The 23494-nt window shown below is 38.2% G+C and overlaps 1 protein-coding gene across 1 annotated transcript in view; it reads right to left on the reverse strand.

Moving 5' to 3' along the window:
• UBL3 (ubiquitin like 3) overlaps positions 1–16390 on the reverse strand; it is a 69051-nt gene extending 52661 nt beyond the window's left edge. The window contains exon 1 of the mRNA XM_081298598.1: positions 15206–16390. Coding sequence (XP_081154724.1) covers positions 15206–15232 — 27 coding nt within the window. The 5' untranslated portion in view covers positions 15233–16390. The remainder of the gene's footprint in view (positions 1–15205) is intronic.
• Positions 16391–23494: the final 7104 nt, after the last annotated feature.

The raw sequence follows: 23494 nt of genomic DNA on the forward strand, positions 1-23494 counted from the left end.
GCCACATGGGAATCAAACAGCACCTCTGAAAGGCAAGCTGTTCCAATTTTTGGTAAAACTGTACTTCTCTTGGTATGAAGAATTTAATAAGAAATAATGTCTCTAAGTAAACCCTGCATATAAGCATGAACTGAATGGTCACTACTGAACCAATAACATTACTATTAGGTAAAAGAGAAATACACCTGTGTTAAGTTAAAAAGGATCAATTTCAAAACAAAAAGTACTACTACTAATGCTTATCTAGATTATATATAGTAGCTAAGCAAAATAGTTTGACAATTAAAAAGTGACGAAGGTACACAGAGACACAAAAATTGAAAAATTAATACTTCAAAACAGTAGACACACTAAATCTTTCTATATCTAGGAGGCCAACATGGACAATGAAGAATTATATTTAAAACACTCTTTGACCAAACTGAAATATTTGGCAATGTTTTAAAAGCCATATAGCCTTCACTGAAATTATACACAAAATGGATTTTAGTCCTTTTCTTTTCCCTGAACCATCTGTGGTTGCTGACCTCCCTGCTTCCTTGAGTTCCTCCTTGTATGGCTTTCTCTGACAATTCAACCTTTTTTCCTGTGTTGCTATAACTGTTCCTTTTCTCACTTTTTTTTTTTTAATCCCTCTGTCCCAAACAGAGCCACTGTACTTTTGGGCTATACTCTCTTCCTTAGTGAATTCATCTACATCATACTGATATTTTTTTCTTCAATTGAACAACCATACTCCTATCAGCTCTTTCTCCCTTCCTGATGACTAATTTCACATTCTTACTGAAATTAAGGAGAGGTCAAAGCCAACCCAGATTCCTCTACTACTCACTCTTTTAGTAATTACGGGTTTGATTATGTGTCTTTCTATTTCATAGTAAACTAAAATCAGAAAAGTTAAAAGAAAAGCTAATGACAGCATAATGACAGAAACAAAAAATGGATGAGACATCAAAAGGGAAAAAAAAGCAGAAAAATCACTAAAAGTAAAACCCAAAGTTTAGCAATATGGGATCATTAATACAAGTCCCCTCTCTGTCCCACTCCCCCCAAAAAAAGAACGAAAAAGAGAAAAGTTGAGAGAATGATTATATAAATCACATAAATGCCATGTAGTTATTTTCATTAAAATTAAATATCACTAATTCAGTTCCTCAGTCATACTAGTCATATTACAAGTCTTTGAAGCCATTGGCAGCTTGTGGCTACCTTACTGCACAATACACAAGAACACTTCAATCACTGCACACAGTTTTACTGGACAGTGTTACAAGGCTAATTCACCATCCTTTGAATATTCCCTATGTATCAAGTACTGTGCTAGGTACAGATGAGGCTTCTCTCTGCCCTCAAAGAGCACATAGCTAGTAAAGTGGAAAAAACAGATAAAAATAATTTACAATTGCTAAGATAGAGATAATATTTTTTTTTAAAAGAGAGAGTGAGAGACAGAGAGAGAGAGAGAGAGAATTTTTTAATCTTTATTTTTTAGTTTTCGGCGGGCACAACATCTTTGTTGGTATGTGGTGCTGAGGATCGAACCCGGGCCGCACGCATGCCAGGCGAGCGCGCTACCACTTGAGCCACATCCCCAGCCCCAGAGATAATATTTATGAGACAACAATTGATTCTGCATCCCTACACTGAATTCCAGATCACTTAGCTAAGATTTTAGTTCCTTTATCTAGCTTCTAAAACCTCCCTTTCTGCAGACTTGGCTGTATTCATTTCATTTAGCATTGTGATGATACAGCAACTGATGCAGAGACTCAACTACTACTTAGAAACCCAGACCATCAGAACCAAAGATGCTGACACCCGAACAAGATTTCTGTCCCTCTGAAGTTGGTGCTGTACACCGCTGACAACTCCTGAAGGAAAAAGCCATCCTGCCACTCTGGCTATTATTCCCTGGTCCCTCCCAGGAAAATACCTTTGCCTGAACCATTACTCTTGGTTTAGAGCTCCCAGCATGTGCAAGTCATAAGACAATACCAAGGAATTAACACTGAAGTTGAGGACAAATCTCAAGCACAATGGACCGAGGAGAGGAGAGGAGAGGAGAGGCACTTTCTAAACCAAAAGGAAAGGCACTGCAAGGATGAAAGAGAGAAGCATAAAAGTAAACAGAAAGATCTGTGGATGGTAGGGGTTCACTACAAGTCAAACACTTCCTACAACAGGAGGAAATAGAGTGGGATTGTGGCCCAACTGCCAAGAGCTTTCATGCCTCCAAGGTAAACCAGCTTGGTCTAGAGTGGCCTGTGAGTGATATGCAGTCATTATTAGGTAGAAAAGTCAGATAATGAGATCTGTTTCCAAAAGACAAATGTGGGAAAAGGAACGAAGGTACATAATAGTAGATGAATAAAGAGGAAAGAAATCTAGAAGGAAACCTATCGAAGGTAGTAGAAAAAAAGATGGGGAAATAAGAGGAAAATAAGTGGTCCAATTATTGACACAATCTATCCAGCACACTGGCACCCAAAAAAATGTTTGTTGCCCAAATTCAGTGAGGAAGATGAGACTACTTTAGATCACACAAAAGGACAGAAAGCAAAAACCACTAGCAACACAAAAATGTTAAGGATTGGTAGAATAAACAGAAATTGAATAGAAACAAAGAGTGAAATGAGACAATAGTCACTACTATCTAGAATACTATTCCAAGGCCAGCTGCAGGCCTGCTCCCCATTTCCTTCAAATCCTTGCACAAATGTGAACATCTTAGTAGGCTCTTCCCTGGTTGCACCATTTAAAGCTACACAACACAGGCATACTCTTTAGACTCCCTCTGTAGCACTTACCATCATCTAATATAATACATATTTATCTTGTTTACTTTGTTTAATGTCTGTATCCCTATTATTTAAAAATAAGAGGTATTGGGGGAGGGTCCTCTTTCATTCATCACAATACAACAAAGGTTAAAAAAGTGTTTTGCGTGTGGGAGGTACTCAACACACACTTGGTGACTGAGTCAAAAATGGAGAAAAATGAAAAGTAGAAATATTATATGTAGACTAATACATATAAATTATATCTAACATGGAAATTATTTTAATTTTTTGAGACCTAAAATTTAAAATGTGTATAACTAAACAATTCTTTAAATATAAAAGGCTCAAAAGATGTTTTCTTCAAACACAAATAATATATTTGAACACATAAAATTAATTATAACAGGTCTTTCTGCTTACAGTCAAAAAGTAATGAAAGAGGGCTGGGGATGTGGCTCAAGCGGTAGCGCGCTCGCCTGGCATGCGTGCGGCCCGGGTTCGATCCTCAGCACCACATACCAACAAAGATGTTGTGTCCGCCGAGAACTAAAGAATAAATATTAAAAATTCTCTCTCTCTCTCTCTCTCTCCTCTCTCACTCTCTCTTAAAAAAAAAAAAAAAAAAAAAGTAATGAAAGAGTGCTGAGGATATAGCTCAGTTGGTACATGCTTACCTTGCATGCACAAGGCCCTGAGTTCAATCTCCAGCACCACAAAATAATAATAATAATAATAATAATAATAATAATAATAATAATAATAATAATCAATAGCTTGATTAATCACTCACAATACTTGACAGTCACACAAGAAATCACCACCTCAAGGATTTAAGTCTTATTAAAAGCACCAAATCTCAGATAACACTTTCTTAACTTCCATTACAAATTTCTAGTTTCTTTTCTTTGGGGTATTATTAAAGATTAAACAAAGGCAAGAAGCTAAAGTTGAAATATCAGAATATTACTATAAGCATAATCATTTGCTTCAAGATGTAATAATGAGGATCTAACAAAGAAAGTAAAGGACAGTTGAAAGATTAGAAAAGTAAAAATAAAGAAGCACAGAAATGCCCACCTAGTTAGCTGGCTTCAGGAAAATTATCATCATCATTAAGCTTCACTTACCTCATCAGTAAGCAGTTAACAAACTAGCACCTACGTACCTCATAGGCTTATTCTGAGAGTTTTTTGGAGGATTAAGTCTGTTTTAAGTAATGAGCTTAGCACAGTGCCTATTAGTCATTTACTCCTTTAATCCACAAACATTTATAAGAGCCTACTATAAAAAATCACCTTCCAAAGAGGCCAAAGGAAAATATACACCTACCCTCCTGCAAAGGAGGAATGAATTACAAAGTGTAATAAGTGCTACGGAGGCCAATAAGGTCCTGAGACAGAAACCAAGGAAATTAGGTCAATCAGCTTTAGATATGGTCAGGAAAAGTAGTTGCACAGAAAAGCTAAGAAGGCAGTGTCCATACACAAGGGTATATAAGCACACTGATAAGTGCCCTAGGCCAAGGGGCTGGTGTGTTCAAAGGCTCAGTCCAGCTGTGGGGAAGAGCCTGCAGCTTGTCTGAGGATCTGAGAGGAACTTAGTGTAACAGAAGCATAATAAGTCAAATGGGATGAGATCATAGAGATAGGTAAGAGCCAAATTATGCATAAGTCTGAAGAGTGGTAAGGATCTGTGATTTCATTCATGGGAATTTATTCTTCAATGGCAACACTCAAGATACTTCTGGAAAAAGTATTAGAGGAACATGGATGGAAGTAGAAGTATTAGTTCCAAGACTAACACAGTAGTCCAGGAAAGACAAGGTGCTTGCGCTGGAATAGGTGGTACTATGGAGATAAAGAAAAGTGGACACACTTTTCAGATATACTTTGATATACTTTTTAATTGATTAAAAATAATCAATGGAAAGGAAAAGTTAAAAAGGACAGAGGTGGAAGTAGAAAAAATAGTAAGATCATTAATTAAACCCAAATATTGTAATACATTCATGTAAAACCAAATAATAGTATTTTAATGTAAAACAACAGAGATTATCAGATTTAGTTAAAAAAAAACAACACCAACTATGTGATGCTTAAAGAGACTCTTCTTAAGACCAAAGAAAGACTTAAAGGAAAAGGGTAGAAAGAGAAAAGGTGATAAAAATAATGAAAGGACCACTCTAGTAGGAAGATATAACAATAATAAATTTATTCGTAGCTTACCCTCAAAGGATGTTACACAAAATTTGAGAGAACTAAAAGAACACGTAGACAAGTCCTCACAGCTGGAGATTTTACTGTGGTTTCTCAGCTGAGTGAAGAAAAAGACAAAGTCAGCAGCAGGCTAAAGGCATAGCTCAGCTCAGGGTAGAGGGCTTGCCTCGGGGCATAATGCCTTAGTTTGACACACAGCACTGCAAAGGATGCTTTTATAGTCAGTAACCACATAGTAGACTGAACATAATAAACTTGATGTAACTGATGTATATAGCAAATCACACTCAATTTTCTAAAAATGACCATACAGGGAGGAGTCAGCAAATGTACTCACAATTTATATCACAGGATAAATGGTCCCAGACAATAACATTAATCTAGACATCAGTAATAAAAGTATAGCTACAAATCCCCAAGTGCTTAAACATTAAGCAGTATATTTCTAAATAACCCATGGGTCAAAAAAGAAACCACACAGAAATTTTTAAAACTTTGAATTAAATGATAATAAAAATAATACATATTGTTGGACACATGAGATCTAGGTAAAGTTTCATTTAGAAGGAAATTTCCTATACCTAAATGTAATCATTAAGAAAATAAAAGAAGCCAGTATTTCAAGGCACATGCTTGTAGTCCTAGGTACTGGGAGGCAATTCAGAGCCAGCCTGGGCATCAGGGTGAGATGGGGAAAGGGGGCAGGGAGCAGTGAGTAAAGTAAGAAAGAAAGAAGAGGGAAAGGGGGAAAAAAAGGCTGATAATTAATGACTGAAGTACCCATCTCAACAAACTTGAAAAAGAACAGCAAATTAAATTTTAAAAAGAAGACATAAAGGTAAAGGCAGAAACCAAAAGAAAGTAACTTTTAAATCTAAAAATTGGCTCTTTGAAAAGATGGGAAAAAAAGATGCACAAATTACCAGCAAGCAGAGTTTGAAACAAAACAGCAGGTGTCATAGAGACTCTGAGATAAAAATGATAAAAGGATATTGTGGAAAACTTAAGTCAACTCAGAAAAATTATATGAAATGGGAAAACCCTTAAAAAAGTAAAATTTGTCAAGTCTGACAACGAAATAGAAAATGTGAATAGTCCTGTATATATTAAGAAATAGAATCAATGGTTTCCACAAGAAAATCCCAAATGGCTCCACCAGTAAAATTTTTTAAGCATTTATGGGTAATAAAATCAATGTTCAAACTCTTCCAGAGAATTAAACATTCCCCAGCTCCTTTTAAGAGGTCAGTGTAACCTTAATACCTTAATCTGCCGAAGATTTTACAAGAAATTAAATTGCTAGTCAATCTTTTCCATGAACAAAAATGCAAATATTTTAAATGAAGCATAATCTAGCATAGTAAAAGGATAATGCATAATGAAAAGGCCAGGTTTATCCAGAAAGTCCAGGATGCTTTAAAATTAGGAAACATAGCCTCCCTCCACCCACCTCATCACCAAAAATTAACATATATATTTTTGGCACAGCAACTACATTCCTAAGAATTTTATCCTAAGAGAATAATCCGACAAGGCACAGGGATATGTCTAAGTATATCCATTATACAATTGTTTGTAACAGCTTTTAAATGGTTGCTATTGTTTAAATCTGTGTCCCAAAATTCACGGTGGAAACTCAATCCTTAATGTAGCAGGACCTTCTAGAAGCAATAGGTCACGGAGGCACTAATGAACCAAGGTCATTATCAAGGAGTAGGTAAGTTACAGCTCCCTATTCCTCTCACTCAGCTTCCTACTCTTTTTCCTCCCTCTCGTCTCCTTTACCCTGTGGGTGGTTCTCTGTTATAGCATCAGAAAAGGGACTAAGACAATGCTCATGAATATGGAATTAGCATATATATTTCTACCAGAATCATTTCAAAATTATAAGGTGGTTCTGTACTTGTTTGTATGGGTGAAGTTTTTTTTACAATCTTTTCATTTATTAAATTAAAAGAGCATGAATATTTCTACGGCAAAACCAATACATTTATACTAAAGAAAACATATATCGTGAGAACATTTTGTAAAGACACAAGGAACTGCCATTTTAATGTAAGTACAAGATAGAATGCCAGACTTCAATAATTTTCTCAAACTCTAGTCATAAAAAAAAAAATCTAGTCAGAAAATCACCTGTAGACAACAGACCATTAAAAAAAACTATCAATTTGAATCAATCAATAGATAATCTGCATGATATAAGCAGTTAAGTATGAAGAAAAAAATAAAATGCCCCAAAGTATGAACTCCTTTGCAAAGTCCATTTGTTACACATTGTTACATATATAAAACATTCAAAGAGCCCAGGTTACAGGAAAAATCTATTATGTACCGAATATGTACAAAAAGTTCCAGCAAGTTTAAAGGAATCTCCCTTTAATTTTAGCAATTAGTAAGAAAACCAACCTTTACTAAAATTACCATCCAGAGGTGACATGGTATAGTATAAGGTACATAAAATGAGTTTCTTCTCTACTACTGCTAGCTCAAAGTAATCAGCAATGACTGCCTGCAGTAAGGAGTTTGGAGGGAATCAGAAGCATTCTACATAGGAAAATGTGCTTGAGGGATTTAGCAATGTTTGTTGTCAGGTATACCAGCAGGGAAGGGTGGGCAGAATGTTTATCACTATGTTATGAGAACCAAACTCCTACCCTAACTAAATTTTTTCCTAGTTATGTAGCCTCAAATAAGTTCCTTACCTTCTCTGAACCTAGTTGGGAGGAAAAAAAAAAAAAAAAAAAATATATATATATATATATATATATATATATATATATATATATATATATATATATACACACACACACACACACTTGATACAAATCAGAATATAATGTCTGATAGATACAAAAAAGGCCAACAAAAGACCAACAGGTAACAAAAGTTTCTCCTAAGGCCACACACTACAACTTCAAAATTAACAATCTTCTTTTCTGACTGATTACCACTTTTCAACATTGATTTACCCAGTTCCCATAATTTCTCCTGTCTCCTAAACAAAGACTGTTGAGAGACTAAATTACTAACCCACCTTTACTTCAAACCAGGACTCCACTTTCCCTAGTCTCTAATTTAAAGCATTCAGCAAGGACCAAACTCTAGAACTCCTCCCCTCTCCTCTGAGACTCTGCAGGGTTCCCCTGGTAAGGGCTCTCCCTAGCTGGAAATCACTAAAATCACTACACCTAAGCTGGTGGTCTTCACCAGGTGGGTATTAGCAGTTTCTATACTTATGCAGGGTCACTCTGAGAATTAAATAAAATACTATCATTTAGAAAATGCCAAACACTTACCTGGTAAATAGCAAGTACACAAGAAACATTAATTCTCTCCTTTATTAGATCAAAATAAAGCTATCAAAAGGCAATTTTATATTTTGAATCATCTACCTAGTCGTTTACTATCTAGAATCTTATATTTCCCTGGGCATAGTGACATATTTCTGTAGTCTCAGCTATTCAGGGTTAGGGCGGAGGTTGAAGCCAGATGATGGCTAGAGGCCAGCAGTTGAAGGCCAGTTTGAGCAACATAGTGAGATCCTGTCTCAAAATTTAAAAAAAGACAATCTGAGGAACTGGTAGAGCCTGTGCTTAGTATGCACAAGGCCCAGGGTTCAAACTCTAGCATCAAACACACAAACAAAAAAAAAACCAAAAACAATAACACCTTATCTCTGCAAAACTCTGCTAAGAGCCAGAAAATAAAGCCCCCACATAAAAAGAACTCTAAGCAACCAAAATAAATATGAGCAAGTCCATAAAATAGAGACCCTGCTACTATGCTATAGGGCCTTTTACTTTAGTACTCCTAAAAATCCTACTCAGACATCATTTACTTTTTTAACACATATTTTAGAGAACACTAGTTTCTACACCCATTGCAAATTAGGATCAACAACTATAAATAGAGAAGGATAGGCAGGCATACTGACCACAGAAACAAATAACGGCTCAAGGCAAAAGCTACAAATATCAAACAAAAAGTTAAAATGCTCAGATCTGAAAGTCACTAAATTTAGAAGCCACATTTTTAGATTGACTATCCCACTTATAAAATAAATTGAGTGCATACCTCCACCATATGTGTATTCATTTATAAATCATATATTTCATATGCATACTATAAAACTTATACTAAAACAAATTAAAAGAAGTTTTAATTTCATATTATTTAAATTAACTATTTTAAATATAAATTTGTTTAATCTTGCCATCAAAAAAATTACCACTATTAATGTATTAAATGAAAGCACTATTATTGAATATGCCTCTTTATTTAAAACAAAAACAACAACAAAAAAACCTTGTTTTTCTTAGTTTGTGAAGTTCTATTTTGACACTGGTTTTAAGAGCTGTTATCCTAAGTCATAAATGAAAATCCTAGCTCACAAAGATGTACAGATCCATATAAATGAATTATTTACTAGTTTACTAAATCATACTACTTTTCCATTCTATCAAAGTCATCTATCTGATACATTACTAAAATTTTGTTTGTACAGATTGTCTATTTTTTTGTGAACTAAATAAATGTTTCACTTTTTGTGTGTGCAATTCCAATAAATGGGTCCAAATCCTCTTCAAGGAGGATTTTCAATAAATTGGAAATAACCAAACATGCTGTCAAAATGTCCTCTCCAAAACATTACTTTCTTCTGAAAAGTAGGCACTTTCTCATTTAGGGTTAAAGTATCAGTATTGCCTTTAAAGAGACAACTTGGCGTTTGTTTTCTCAAAAATAGCTGCTTGGAAAACACACTAATTATAGCCTCTTCTTATGACAGAACAGATCAACATGTAGAACTATCCTTTTTTTTAAGAATTATAATTTTTTGTCATAAAAATGTCTAATTCATATTTGAGTTCTACAACTCAACTTCTTTGACAGGAAACTTTGCCATCTTAATACTAAATGTTATAGATTCTTCCTTTTAAAAATATTTTTAAAATAACTACATAATAGAAAAATTGCAAACACTTAAACTCATGGTGCTGCTATTGGACCCTACGTTTCAGAATTCCCACTCTCCTCTCAGCAAACCACACTCACTGTGACGACCTGAATGTGGATCTAGGAAAATCTCAGAGCGTCCATATTAGTTCAAAAGTTTACCTTCACCCTTGGCCATAGGGGCACTAAATAAATAAACAGAAGTTCTGATATTTTTATTCTCATACCTCAATTAACATGCCTCCTCTCTGAGTGCTGAGAGCATCAGTTATTAATGAATACTACATTAAATAGACAGGTATGCAATAAACACTAATTGAGCAGAATTAAATATTATTCAAATGATGGCTCCAGTCACCAAAAAAGAGCTAAACCATATATGGCACATTCTATTTAAACAATTTAGATAGTAATCTGAAATTGTTAAGGTAAAGCTATTTCAAAACATAATCTTCATGTGTTCAGAAAATTCACTGATTCAGAATGACTTATTACCCAAGGTGTCCACATCACTATCCATTCCACTTCATTTTACCCCCAGAATAAGAGAAATTAAAGATCAAAAAGGATATTTAAGAGTGGATACATCAGTCACCTAAACACACTGTTTCATATTATGAAAACCAGGAGAGTCATCAGTATTTTATCACTAACTTAAAATAACTTCAAGCTCTAATATTAAAAATATTTTTCACATTCAAATTGATAATAGAAGCAGTCATCATATACTTGATAGTTTCTAACAACACAGAACAATATTTCTTCTTCCATAACAAAGACAATAACACTTATGAGTCAGCAGAGTCACTCAATAGTTTTTAAATGTTTACTGGTTTAGGAAAAAAAATGGAAAATATAACAAAAGATACTTATGTCCATATAAATTTGATACCAATGTAAGAAGAATGCCAAAAACATCGAAGTAAAATGATTCACAGGAAGGAAAGTTCACTATGGGCTAGAATAAACTAAACTATTTCACAGATGAGAGGACATGAGCTGGGTTAGAATTCAGAACTGGAAAGGAGAAGAGCTGAAGGAAATAATTTGTTTTTTCAATTAAAAAAATAATCTAGCTGTGATGGCGAATACCTGTAATCCCAGTGGCTGGGGAGGCTGAGGCAGGATGATCATGAGTTCAAAGGCAGCCACAGCAAAATTGAGGGCCTTGGCAACTCACTGAGACCCTGTCTCTATAAATAAAATACAAAATAGGACTGGGGATGTGGCTCAGTGGTCAAATGCCCCTCAGTTCAATCCCCAGTACTCTGCACCCCTCCCCCCCCAAAAAAAAAAACTTCTAATTCAAAACATCAACTGTAAGGCATATTCAAGTAAAGCAACTTAGAGAAGCATTCAATTAGGAATATATTACTGATTAAGACGTTCATCTAGTCACACACACATTTGCAAACAGTGCTTAAACTACCCATTAGCTTCATAAAATCTTCCAACTTAAGACTTGAAAATAAAGAGTACAGCAGAAGAAAAATAAAAAGGAGCTGTAAGAGAAAAATCATTTGTCATCAGATCTCAATGTACTTCTCTCAATGTTAGAATTTTTATTTTCTCTGGATTTTATGCAGCATGGCATTCTCCCCTGATATGCAGAACATATTACTTTATTTTTTTAATATTTGTTTTTTTAGTTTTTTAGGTGGACACAATATCTTTATTTTATTTTTATGTGGTGCTGAGAATCGAACCCAGGGCCTCATGCATACTAGGCGAGCACGCTACCACTTGAGCCACATCCCCAGCCCAGGACATATTACTTTAACCCAGAAAAGTGACAGAAGTTCACTTTGAAAGGAAGTTCATTTTAGTAATTTCCTGTCCACAAGAGGGCTCCAATATTTCTTCCATGAATGAAATAGAATTAAAATTACAATGAAAATAGTCTAATTAAAGCACATAAAACATACTAAAAAATTTTTTTTGAATTGTCATTATCTCATTTAACCCCGCCTACAAATTGTTACATCTGCATTAATTAGTTTTAAAGACTCAAGGCTTTTAACTGTTTTATCAACTACAGTGTTTCAAATACAAGCAATGCTTTGCTATTGTCCTCACAGTTTCTTTCCTAGGTAGAGTTTTTAATGAAATAGATATCATAAAGTATAATTTTAGTCCAAAGCCTTCAACAATACCCCAAATGTTTTATAAGCCACTTTTCTAAATACAAGAATGTATCTCTTGATAACTTTCCCACTCCAGAAAGCAAAATTACCCATTCTTAGGCCTTACTACTAACACCAATGACCACTGTCTTACAGAAAACCTACAACTGCTAACATAAATCATGATATACTTATAAACAATGAATAATGCCCATCATATACTATGACGTTGGTTGGAAAAAAATAAAGGAAATGAATCATTTAAATATAAAATATTGTAATGATACTATTCAGATATTTTCAAATTTCTTACATATGTTACCACATTAAAATGTTAGGAAATGTAGTTCAAACTCAATCATTCTTAGAAAAAGAAAAACCAGCACTTCATGTAAACACACTTATAATATTTATAGGACATAACAGAATGTTGATTGGAAGAGTACCAATGCAAATTATTTTTTTAGTAGTACTACAAATCCACTTACTACAGGGCCACTATCCTCTTCAAACAACTGACTTAATATGAATTATAAAAAGTGAGACTCCTAATGATAAACACAAAAAGTAAATGCTTAAAAACAATTTTAAACATGATCTCCACTTACAAAACAAAAACAGATGCTAAAAAAAAAAAAATCAATTTTAAAGTAACAACCACAGTCAGAAAAGAATAACAAAATATCAATTGAAATTACTGTAGCTCAAAAAAAGAATTAATGCTAATGAAAACAGGACAGGGGTTATAATTTCACTGCCCCACCCCAGCTCCTGGATAGGATTTCCTATGGAGCTGATGAGCACCATTAAAATATAAAAGAGCATAACATTTGCTTTGAAATAACACATTCGAGCTGTCAACTCATGGAAAGCATAACATTTTACTGTACCAAGCAAAAAATGTATATATTCATACTTGCAAGGTTAGAGGATTGCAACAGCACACAGATCCTAATCGATTTAGTTATGTTGTAAGGGAAATATTAATTTGTGGAAAGATGTAGGAATGGTGAGACCAGCTTTTCAAACTCAGAGTGGTTAACTGTTCTCACTTTAAGTCATGAATGTGTATTCAATTGTCAATTATTGGTATGAGGAATTGAACAAATATGAAGCATTTAATCAACAATTTCTAACCAATTTATTATATTTCAAAAAGTTGGGAATTGTAAGCATATATCCAATGAAGGCACTTCTTAAGCAAAGATGAAAATAAGTAACATCAAATGAAGGTTTAAAAGACTTGCACAAAGAAAAACATCTTAATTTCCAACAAGTTGAAACTGAGATACAAAAAATACCTAACAATCTTAACCTGTTCATACCTCAGTACATCAGAGCATCACTGGGGCATTATATGTTTATTACATAATACTGCTTTGCCCTTGCATATCACCTTTAATCAAGTGATCTCAAAGCACCACAGAATCATCAAGGCCTTAACATACTAAAACAGATAAGTAGTTATATTTTATAATCGAAGCTATTAATAAAACCTTGCCCTTATTCCCCAGGCCCCTGATCCCAACATTATCTTCCAATCCCTCCCTCTCTCTGACTTAGAAACACCATTCCCCAAATCATCTCAATTTGTCACTGATGCTACGCACATTCCAGCTTTTCATTATCATTGGGCCTAAAGAAAGTAGTGGCTCTGTTTAATGACACAAATTTATTGCATTACAACTTCTGTGACAGAATAAATGGTACTTAGGTGAACATATCTTGCCTAGTACATGAAGATATAAAATGGAGGCTTTAGAGAGAGCAAATCTTTGCCAGAGGCGATGAGCCCACAGAATCACTCATCAAACAGGGGAAACAGCATTTCCAAGCACTGTCTAGAGACCTCTCTAGGCAACTTCAAGAGCAGTGTAGAGCAAACCATGTCAGCCACTCTTACCAGGCAGGAGACTATTCTCAAGTGTGCACACCAGGAGGGAAGGAAAAAATAAAAGGACAATGCATGAGTTTTAAGACTCAGGAAGGAAAGTGTAAGGCTGCCCTATGGCCACCCCAGAGACAGAACACTGTGGTTGCTTTGCATTTATAAAGCATATTAGAAGTGAAATCAAACATAAGCAAAATGTCTTTAAACCAAGGTCAAAATACATCATTCAGAGTACAATTTTTCTTATTTTAAAATTTATAAAGGTGGTGTCGTCCTACAGAGATATTTAACATTTTAAAATTTAATCATCAACAAAGTTTAATTCTGTTTTTTTCACTGGAATGCAGGAACACTCACATGTCAACTTAACACATGTGAACACCATTACATTAACTTCAATTCTTTCATCAATAGGATTATTCGTCTTCCTGTTAATTGCATTAGGTCTGTCCTTAGCACTGCAAAGTGTAATTTCACACTCCCACAAACCCACCTCGCAGCCCGGAAAAGCTACACAGTAACTGTAGTCAAGACTCAAAACCTTCACCTTTATAAACCAAAACAAAAGCGCAATAAACAAGAGTACTTTTGTTTCAAGTTCTCAATACTCAGTCGTCAAGGCTCAAGAACATGTTTTAAAATATCCGTCACTATAAAGCTCTAGAATACTCATTTAAAAGTACCGATACACAGTCAGCCTAGATTTGAGAAAATTCCCAAACAACTTAAAATGTTTTTGTTCACCAAGACCCTCAAAAGAGCTCACAGCAATATACTAGTACACTTTTTTCAAAGAGATCCCTGCTGTTGAAAAATATCAGTTATGTCCCTACGCATTATCATGTGTGTCACTGAGCAAGATTCCCGTTTCCTTGTCTACCTGGGTTTCCAGTGCGGACGCCCGTCCTCAGCTCTGCCCACTGTCACTGACGTTTGCAGAAGCGTTAAAATACAAGTGTTCGGAGGCTTCTAGCAAACAGGGAGATGTATTCTCCACTTCAAGCCCCTGCTACATTTCCCTATTTCTCCGCTGTCCTCAATGACTTAGAAAAGAGCCAAGATGAGAAAACCTATATTAAAAACAGTACTTTCTAAAAGGAGGAAACCAGAAGCTGCAACTTCTCCAAACCGGCTTTTCGACAGTCCCCAGCAAACCTCTGCCCCACGCCTGCGTCCTTTCTGATTAAATAAGATTGGCAACCACAATTAAATCAGAGTGTCATAACATCGTTCACTTACCATATCCGCCGGGACATTACTGGACATCTTGCCGTTTGAGATATACCCAGATATTTACGCAGAAAACAAACACAAAAGAACACAAGTCTTCAAGCAACAGAAATAAACCTTCACAATTTTGCTTGGTTCGTGATGTGCTTTCCAAAAAACAAACAAACAAAAAGTATTAAAAAAAGAAGTTATTTTGGAGCCAAAGTGCCGTTCTGGCCAAGGTTCTGGAGCGAAGAGGAACAATCCCCAGGAGCTGTGTGGCCAGAGGAAACTCTCAGGACAACAGCGGCAGCCCCTGTCGTCGTCGTCGTCGTCTCCGTCGTCAGCAGCAGCAGCAGCAACCCCAGGACCGGCCGCGCCAGGTGGACTGAGCCGAGTGACACACGGACATGGAGCGGGGTGGGAGGGGGTTAAATCCTCCTTCCTCCTTTCCAGCCCCAGCAATGATTCACACTCGCTCCCGAGTCAAGTCCTCATTAAGCAGGAGAAAAATGCCCTGGCTCGAGTGTTCATAGATAACTATGTGGCTACACATCGACGCGTGAGCAGCGAGTGCCCGGAGCTGCGGTCGGGCGCCGGCTGAGCACCCTCGCCCGGAGCCGCGCGCAGGAGACGGCTCAACTCGCGCCGCCCGGGCGGAGAGCCGGACCGCGGAAACCCGCGCTCAAGGGCATTTAACTAGTTGGAAGCCAAAGCGAAAGCCGGGGGCGGTGACCCCGGGCGCGGGGCGACGATCGCCCGACGTTCGAAGCGAGCAGGACCCCCCACGGCCCCTCCGGGCTCAGGCCGCAGGCACCTCCGGACAGCAGCGGAGATCGGGGCGCAGCGTCTCCGGCTCCTCGGGGCTCCTCTGCTGCCTCCGCCTCCCCCGCCTCCGCCTCCCCCGTCTCCGCCTTCCCCTCCCCTCGCAAGCTCCCGCGACGCCGACTTCGGCGGGTCCCCGGAAGCGGCCGGGTCCTCCCTCTTCTCAGCCCAGGAATGGTTCCCTCTCAGAGCTTTCTGTCTCCTCCTCCTCCTCCTCCACTTTTCAGTTCCACACGCCGCAGCCGCCTGTCATCGCCTCTCAAATCAACATGGCGGCGGCAGCGGCGGCGGCGGCGGCGGCGGCGGCGGCGGCGGCTGCCTAAGCGCGAGCAGGGGACACGGGGAGAGCGCCCCCCCTCCTCCCGAGCCCGCAGCCGCCGCCCCCCCCACCTTTACTCCCTTCCCCCGCGGACACCAAGTACGTCACTACGGAGACCACCCTCGAGCATCATGGGAAGTGTAGTCTATGCGGGTGGGGGGAAGGGGCCCCCGAAGCGGCCTCGCTGGCTCCAAAACCACGCCCCCTAGCAACAGTTGCTAGAAAAGGAAAGCTCCCTTTTCTTGCTTGAGCTCATCTACTGCTCAGAGTTAGGAGATACCTGCTGTCAGGAGTACTGTGATCGTGCGAATTGTTGGGGGAAGATAATTCTGCACGGAGAAATCCCCTTTTGCACAATATGCACTCAGAGTTAAAACATGGTGTTATCTCCAAAGAGAAGCATTCATTTTAATTACAGCACTCTCTCCACATCCTGCAATCTCAAACCATTTTGTAGAGTGATTTCATCTAGGTCTCTTCAACATTGCATTTTGAAGAGCAGAAGCAATCATTGATTTCCAATAAGGTCATAGAAGTTCAACAGGAACAAGGATCTCATTAAGCAGTGAGAATTTCGAACATATGTTTCTTGAAGAGCAGGGCCATAAAGCTACAATCTAGATAATTGAAAATTACCAAAAACTGTATTAGATACAATAGTGTTATCATGCCAAATCTATATCAGGAAATAGCTACTACAAACTGTATGTGGATTCACCAGTTTACCAAGCTAGCCTCTAACTTCTGTTGTAACTCATGATGTGTAATTGAATAATGTCATTATCGAGAGATTTAGGTGGAAAATATGTCTACCCCAGATTTAGAAATGGAATATAGGAGCTACAATGGTCTATCTGAATCCTTATTCATATCTTTCTTAGTCCTTTAGGAAGGGTAGTCTCAAAAAGTCACCTGTATTAAAAATGCCAAGGGATTTAGAATCTGGAAACTACCTGTCCAACCTACAGCTGTGTGACCTCATCTGCAAAGCAGTCTTGCCTATCTTCCAGGAGTAAAGTAGGGCCACTTGTGAGGATGAGTTCATACACGGGAAATAAATCACTGTAAATAACAATGCATCATTTGACGTGAAATGTCACTACTCACTCTCTCATTCAGCAAACAAATGTGCCAGGCACTCTGCTAGGCACTGGGAGTTTTAGAATGAACGGTCCTGTGACTGCACTTGGGGAGATCATTGTCTAAGAGCCTCTGTCATTCTCCTATGCAGTCTCTCCAGTCAGGATTGTCTCATCCCATGGAAACTCACAAGGGTACCTGCCTCTTGAGTGGCCTGGCTGGATAAATTCCAAGCACTCCTAGAAGCCTACATCACCCTGAGGAGGATAGATCAAATTCCTAAAGAATTTCCCAATCGTAGAGGAAACAAGGGGCCCAGTCTTGCCATGATTAGGCTTCAGAACTTTGAATCTGTAGTTACGTGATTTTCCAGGGCCTCTCCATGTTCAGCAACCACAAACCTCTCTATCCCTCCACCAGTCCTCCAGGAAATCATGGCAGATGAGGATGCTTCAGTTAACCATAAACATTGGAACAAATTTTGCTGGCACTCACTTAACATCAGTCCTCCTCCCCACCCCTGGACCATAACTTTTGCCTGCCCTGGCCATGGCTCTGCTGGACCTAAATACTATTGTAAGTAGAAAGGAGAAGCATAAGCTGGCAGGACATATCAAAGCACCAAATTGCCCATTCTTGATGCTTGCCACCAGTCCACCAGGGACATAATGACCACCCACTGCCAGCCTAAGACCTTGGCATTTCTGCCACTTGGAATTGCTGTTTGCTACCAGTTACCACTGTCACCTCTACAAAAAGGCCACATCTTTCAGAAGTAAAGACCCTGCACCTGTGTTTCCAATTACTCTTCTAGGAGAGGTTGAGACATTATTCTCAATAAAACTCATTATAACTTCTCTCTGACACAGTTAAAGCATAAAGGAATATTATTGAACACAACTGCAGATTTTTCTACTCTATTCCCTTTACTCTCTGCTTCCTAGCTCAGGAGGATGAGATGGGGAGGCTGCAGAAAGAAGCCCAGCTGTCCACAGCAGGGGAGGGTAACATCTTCTCCATACCAAGAACCTATTGTCAGCATCAGTCGGAAGGAAGTGAATGACACAGCATTTTTGTTATGGAAAAATAACTTCACAAGAAATCAAAAACCTGGCTCTACTACGAATTAGTTGTGTGACCTTCGCCAAAACACTTTGCTCCTCTGAGCCTGGATTTCTTCATCTAAGGAGCTTGAACTAAATTTCTACAGACCCTTAAAAGAATCTGTGAGTGTCAAGTCCTAAAAAACAGAGCATGACACCCATGGCCTGCTAAAAAATAGATCCCCCAAGTGACCACTCTGGGTACAAAAGGTTTTGGGGGGTGGGATTAAGGGGATGATGAAAATATTATAAAATTAGATTATGGTGGTGGTTGCACAACCATAAAAATTCTAGAAACTACTAAATTGTGTGTTTTAAATGGGCAAATATCTTATGTTTTAAATTGTGGCAAAATACATAATAAAAGTTTAGCATCTTGCTGGGCATGGTCTTGCACACCAGTAATCTCAGCAATTCAGGAGGCTGAAGCAGGATCATAAGTTTGAGGAAAGCCTCAGCAATTTAGCAAGACCCTAAGCAAGAAAAAACCTGTCACAAAATAAAAAATAAAAAAAGATGGGGATGTGGTTCAGTGGTAAAGAGCCTTGGATTTGACCTTCAGTATATAAAAAAAATAATCATCTTAACCTTTTTTAGGTATACAGTTCAGTATATTGTTATGGAGCTATCACCACCATCCAGAACTCTTTTTTTTCCCCTTTTTTTCTTTTTTTTTTTTATTGGTTGTTCACAACATTACAAAGCTCTTGACATATCATATTTCATACATTAGATTGAAGTGGGTTATGAACCCCCAATTTTACCCCAAATGCAGATTGCAGAATCACGTCGGTTACACATCCACAATTTTACATAATGCCCTATTAGTAATTGTTGTATTCTGCTACCTTTCATCCAGAACTCTTTTAATCTTGCAAAAGTAAAACTGTATTCACTAAACATCTCCCTTTCCTTCCCCCACCCAGCAACCACCATTCTACTTTCTGTTTCTAAATTTATTCACTCTGTTAGGTGCCTCATACAAGAGGAATCATGCAGTCTTTGTCTTTTTGTGACTGGCTTATTTCACTTAGCAAAATGTCTTCGAGGTTCATCCATGTTGTTGCATGTAACAAAATTCCCTTCTTTTTAAAGGCAGAATAATGTTCCAAAGTATTCATATCCGTGGTTAGACACCTGGTTGCTTTCAAAACCTTATGGCTAGTGGATGGATTTTTATAATATATAACTTGTATTTCAAATAAAGCTGTTTCAGAAAATGTCTCCCCATCTGCCCTGGAAAGGTTCTATAAGGATTTCCATCTTAGGGTCATTCCTTAAGTGTCTTCTCAAGAAAACTTGTGAATTTAAAGTAGATGGAAACATTGCTTTCTGTGTGAAACCAGTAACCTTTACCAAGCATTTCCTTAGCGAATTATCTCTTTATGCCATCTATTGTCATTTACAAAGAATCAGGGTGTACAAAAATGCTACAAGAGGCAGAGAAAGGATACAACAATGCCTGGTGGGGGACCTCAAGGACACCCCATGCACTGTGGAGACAGAGACAGGGCCATGAAGATGGCCTTGGCTACATTTATCTGATTTCACCCAAGGTTGTCTGGCCTTCAGGTGCCCATAATCCCAGGTACAGTCTGGGATTTCTTAACAAAGAGCAGCTGGCAGCTGGGATCCTATGTGTCCCAGGGACAAGACCCCAATGTGATAAGCAGGACCCTAGCCACACCTAAAGTTCTTACACTAAGTGTCTCCTTTGGTTGCAGCCAGAGAGTCACTTTGGGTTTACTATGTAAAAATCACACTATACTGCCGCAGTCTGGCTAGGCACAAATCACGAGCCACTCAAGCAGGAACAAACTTTATTTCCGAACTCCACCATCACACCACACACGCTCCCGGGAATTCTCCCAAACGCCACCCCCACATGGCCCCCAGGAACACCACACACCAACCGGAATTCCCTCCCCTGGGCTGTGTGCCCATTCACTCTCGGAACCCCATGAGAACTCAAGGAACTCCAAAGTAGCGGGCACCCAAGGCAGCAAGAGCCGCCCTATTACTGGTGTAAAGGTCTAATATACAATTGAATCAATCCAGCATCATCTTAATGGCTTGCCTCTCAATGGCCAGGGGCCATTCTGACTGGCTGTGGCTCTCAACACTATACTCATGCAACATGATGACTGACACAAAACTCACAAACAAAAGGTACTATTGGAGTTCAGAAGTCTTTTTCCATCCTGTCATTTAAAAAAAAAAATTTATCAGGGCTTTGCCTAGCTCAAAACTTCTCGGTGGCCCTCGTTGCTATCAGAGGAAATCAAACAACTCATCCTAGATCACAAAGCCCTGGGTGATTTGCCTCCAGTTTCCCTCTTCTGACCCCAGTCCTACCGTCTCTCTCAAGCTGCCACCTGAACTTCAGATACTTGCCCTCCCTCAACCCTTCCAGCCTGGAGTCTTGGTCCATAAGTTCCCTTCCTGACACCCACCTGTTCACCTGGATTTAACCTGCTTAAACTCCACACACCTTAAGGCTGAGTTGGTTTTATTTCCCATGCAGGAGAAGGAGCCGTCAAAGTGCCTGGTGTTTATTCCAACGGTAAGGTTTATTAATTCATCACTTGGTTTTTTAATTTTCACCTAATTTCTTACTGCCTCTGAGCAAAGGAGAAGGGCATCTTGGGACGAACTCAGACCACATCAAGGACAGGTGGATGTTTTAGTTACTAAATGAATGCAGTGGTGGCAGGGGAGGAAATGTGATATGATTATTCCATAAGCCACTGAGACTGTGGCCACAGGTCACCTTTACAAACAAACTATGATGTGAACTGGCCAGTCTAAAAATTCATAGAATGCCAGAAAAGTAATTGTTATGTTTGTCTCCTGCTAATGGCCCACCATGCCTTTCTTCCTGACCTGATCCCAAATTTGGAAAGTGGAGGGACTACTGGGAATTAAACCCAGTGACTCTGAACCCAAAGAGATACATCCCCTAGCCCTTTTTATTTTATTTTGAGACAGGGTCTCCTTAAGTTGCCCATGCTGCCTTCAACTTTCAATCTTCCTGAATTAGCCTCCTGAGTAGCAGGGATTGCAGATGTGTGCGACCGTGACCAACCTAACCTCTCTTGCCCATATGATGGGGTCATTGAATCATCCAAGGCTGGAACGAGAAGGAAGCTTAGAAATAATATCATCTCCTTCTTTTTCTTTTTAATAAATGAGGAAATAAAGACTTCTTGAGAAGCAGCCACATTTTCTTTGTAATTTTGAAATGTACGTGAGTGAGTTTCCTCTAAGATGTTCCAAGAAACAAAAAGAATCATTCCTAACAGCACGATGTAATTATTGAATTATTATATAATGTATGATAAATCATGATAACTATGCGAAAAAATATAGAACTTATGACCAAATTGGTATCATAAAGCACAGTTATTATCCTCGGTTTTCATTGCCACAGAAATCAGCCCACAATTTTTTAAAAAATTAATGACAAAAGTAATCAAAGTATCCAAAATTTTTCAAAATCTATTTAAGCATAAGAGTTCCATCAGAGCAAGTTAATTTTCCTTAACACTAATCTCATGCTGTGAGTTCTAAATCCTATTTATTTTGTACCCCAATAACTTTTAGCATTGTCATGGCATATATTTTTGGGTTTTGATTTCTGATTTTGATAGATCCATAATTATTCTACAAGTTCAAGTTGTGTTTCTCTGTATTCATCAAGAAAGATAGTGGCATTATCAATAAACATATTGAACATTATATTAATATTTAAGAGAGCAACATAAAGAATCAAGAAGCCTGTGATCCCAGTGGCTTGGGAGACGGAGGTGGGAGGATCGCAAGTTCAGAGCCAGCCCCATCAACTTAGCAAGGCCTAAGGACTAAGTGAGATCCTGTCTTAAAAAAAAAAAAAAATTAAAAAATTTTAAAAAGGGCTGGGGATGTCGCTTGGCTAAGCACCCCTGGATTCAATCCCAGGTACCAAAACAAACAACAGACAAGCAGAATCAAGAAGTTTCTCCAAAGCCTCAAGTTTGCCCTCGAAGGCATCTGCATTGGCAGGGAGGTTACCACTGTTGGAGAATGAGTGTCACCAGAGACATGCCTCTGTCACTCCTGATTCAGTTCTTGGGTCAGGCCTTATTCCGCAAGCACCCACATGGCTGGATTTCATGGCCATGCGTCTTAAGATGAATAATGCAGTTAAGATTACATCTTCTAGAACGCCGACTAGAGACTTCAGGAAAGAGCTGGGCCCTCAGTGTCTTACAGTGGTAGCAATAATAAAAGGAACCAATTACTCCATTTAACTTGGCCTTTAGTCTAGAACGTCAGGAGCCTTCATGTCAGATTACCAGCTCATCTTTTTTGTAAGTTTCAGACAGAATTAATTTATCACAATGACAACCTTTGCCTTAATGCCATTGAGAAAAGAGATGGCCTGAAATGAATTTAAATAGATTGGAAAGTGAGAGAAAGAGAGAAAGAATATATTGGGTGAATGTGGCCCTAAATTCAAATCCTGGCTCTGACATTTATTAGATTTGGAAGCTTTGAGTAAGTTTCTCATTTTCCTCATCTATTAAAAAATTAAAAAAGGAAATGATAACATTAAAAGTAGAAAAGTGCATCAATTTAGAATGTTATATCAAAACATACAAATTTAAAACTTAGAACATTTTCTAGCAGAAGCTCTCAATAAGCTCCTGTTGCAATTATCCTCATAAATGAGATGTCACTATTTGCCTGGGACAGGAGCATTACTATGCTAGTTATTCTTAGAGAATGTGCTTTCAGTTATTTGTTCATGCTCAGCACAGGTTTCTATCCACAGCATCTGCCTTTTCTCATAGAGACCAGGGGAACCACATTTACCAAAAGGCTTGCCCCTGACTAACAGAAGGTGGCCACTGGGCCTAGGAATTTGAACCCCAAACGGTGACCTCATGTTTATTTACTTCATAGAGAAAAGGAGTCAATTAAGGAATCTCACAGATTTGTATCCATCCTATT

Source organism: Spermophilus citellus (genome assembly GCF_964194105.1).
Source record: "Spermophilus citellus genome assembly, chromosome: 1".
Lineage (NCBI taxonomy): Eukaryota > Metazoa > Chordata > Mammalia > Rodentia > Sciuridae > Spermophilus > Spermophilus citellus.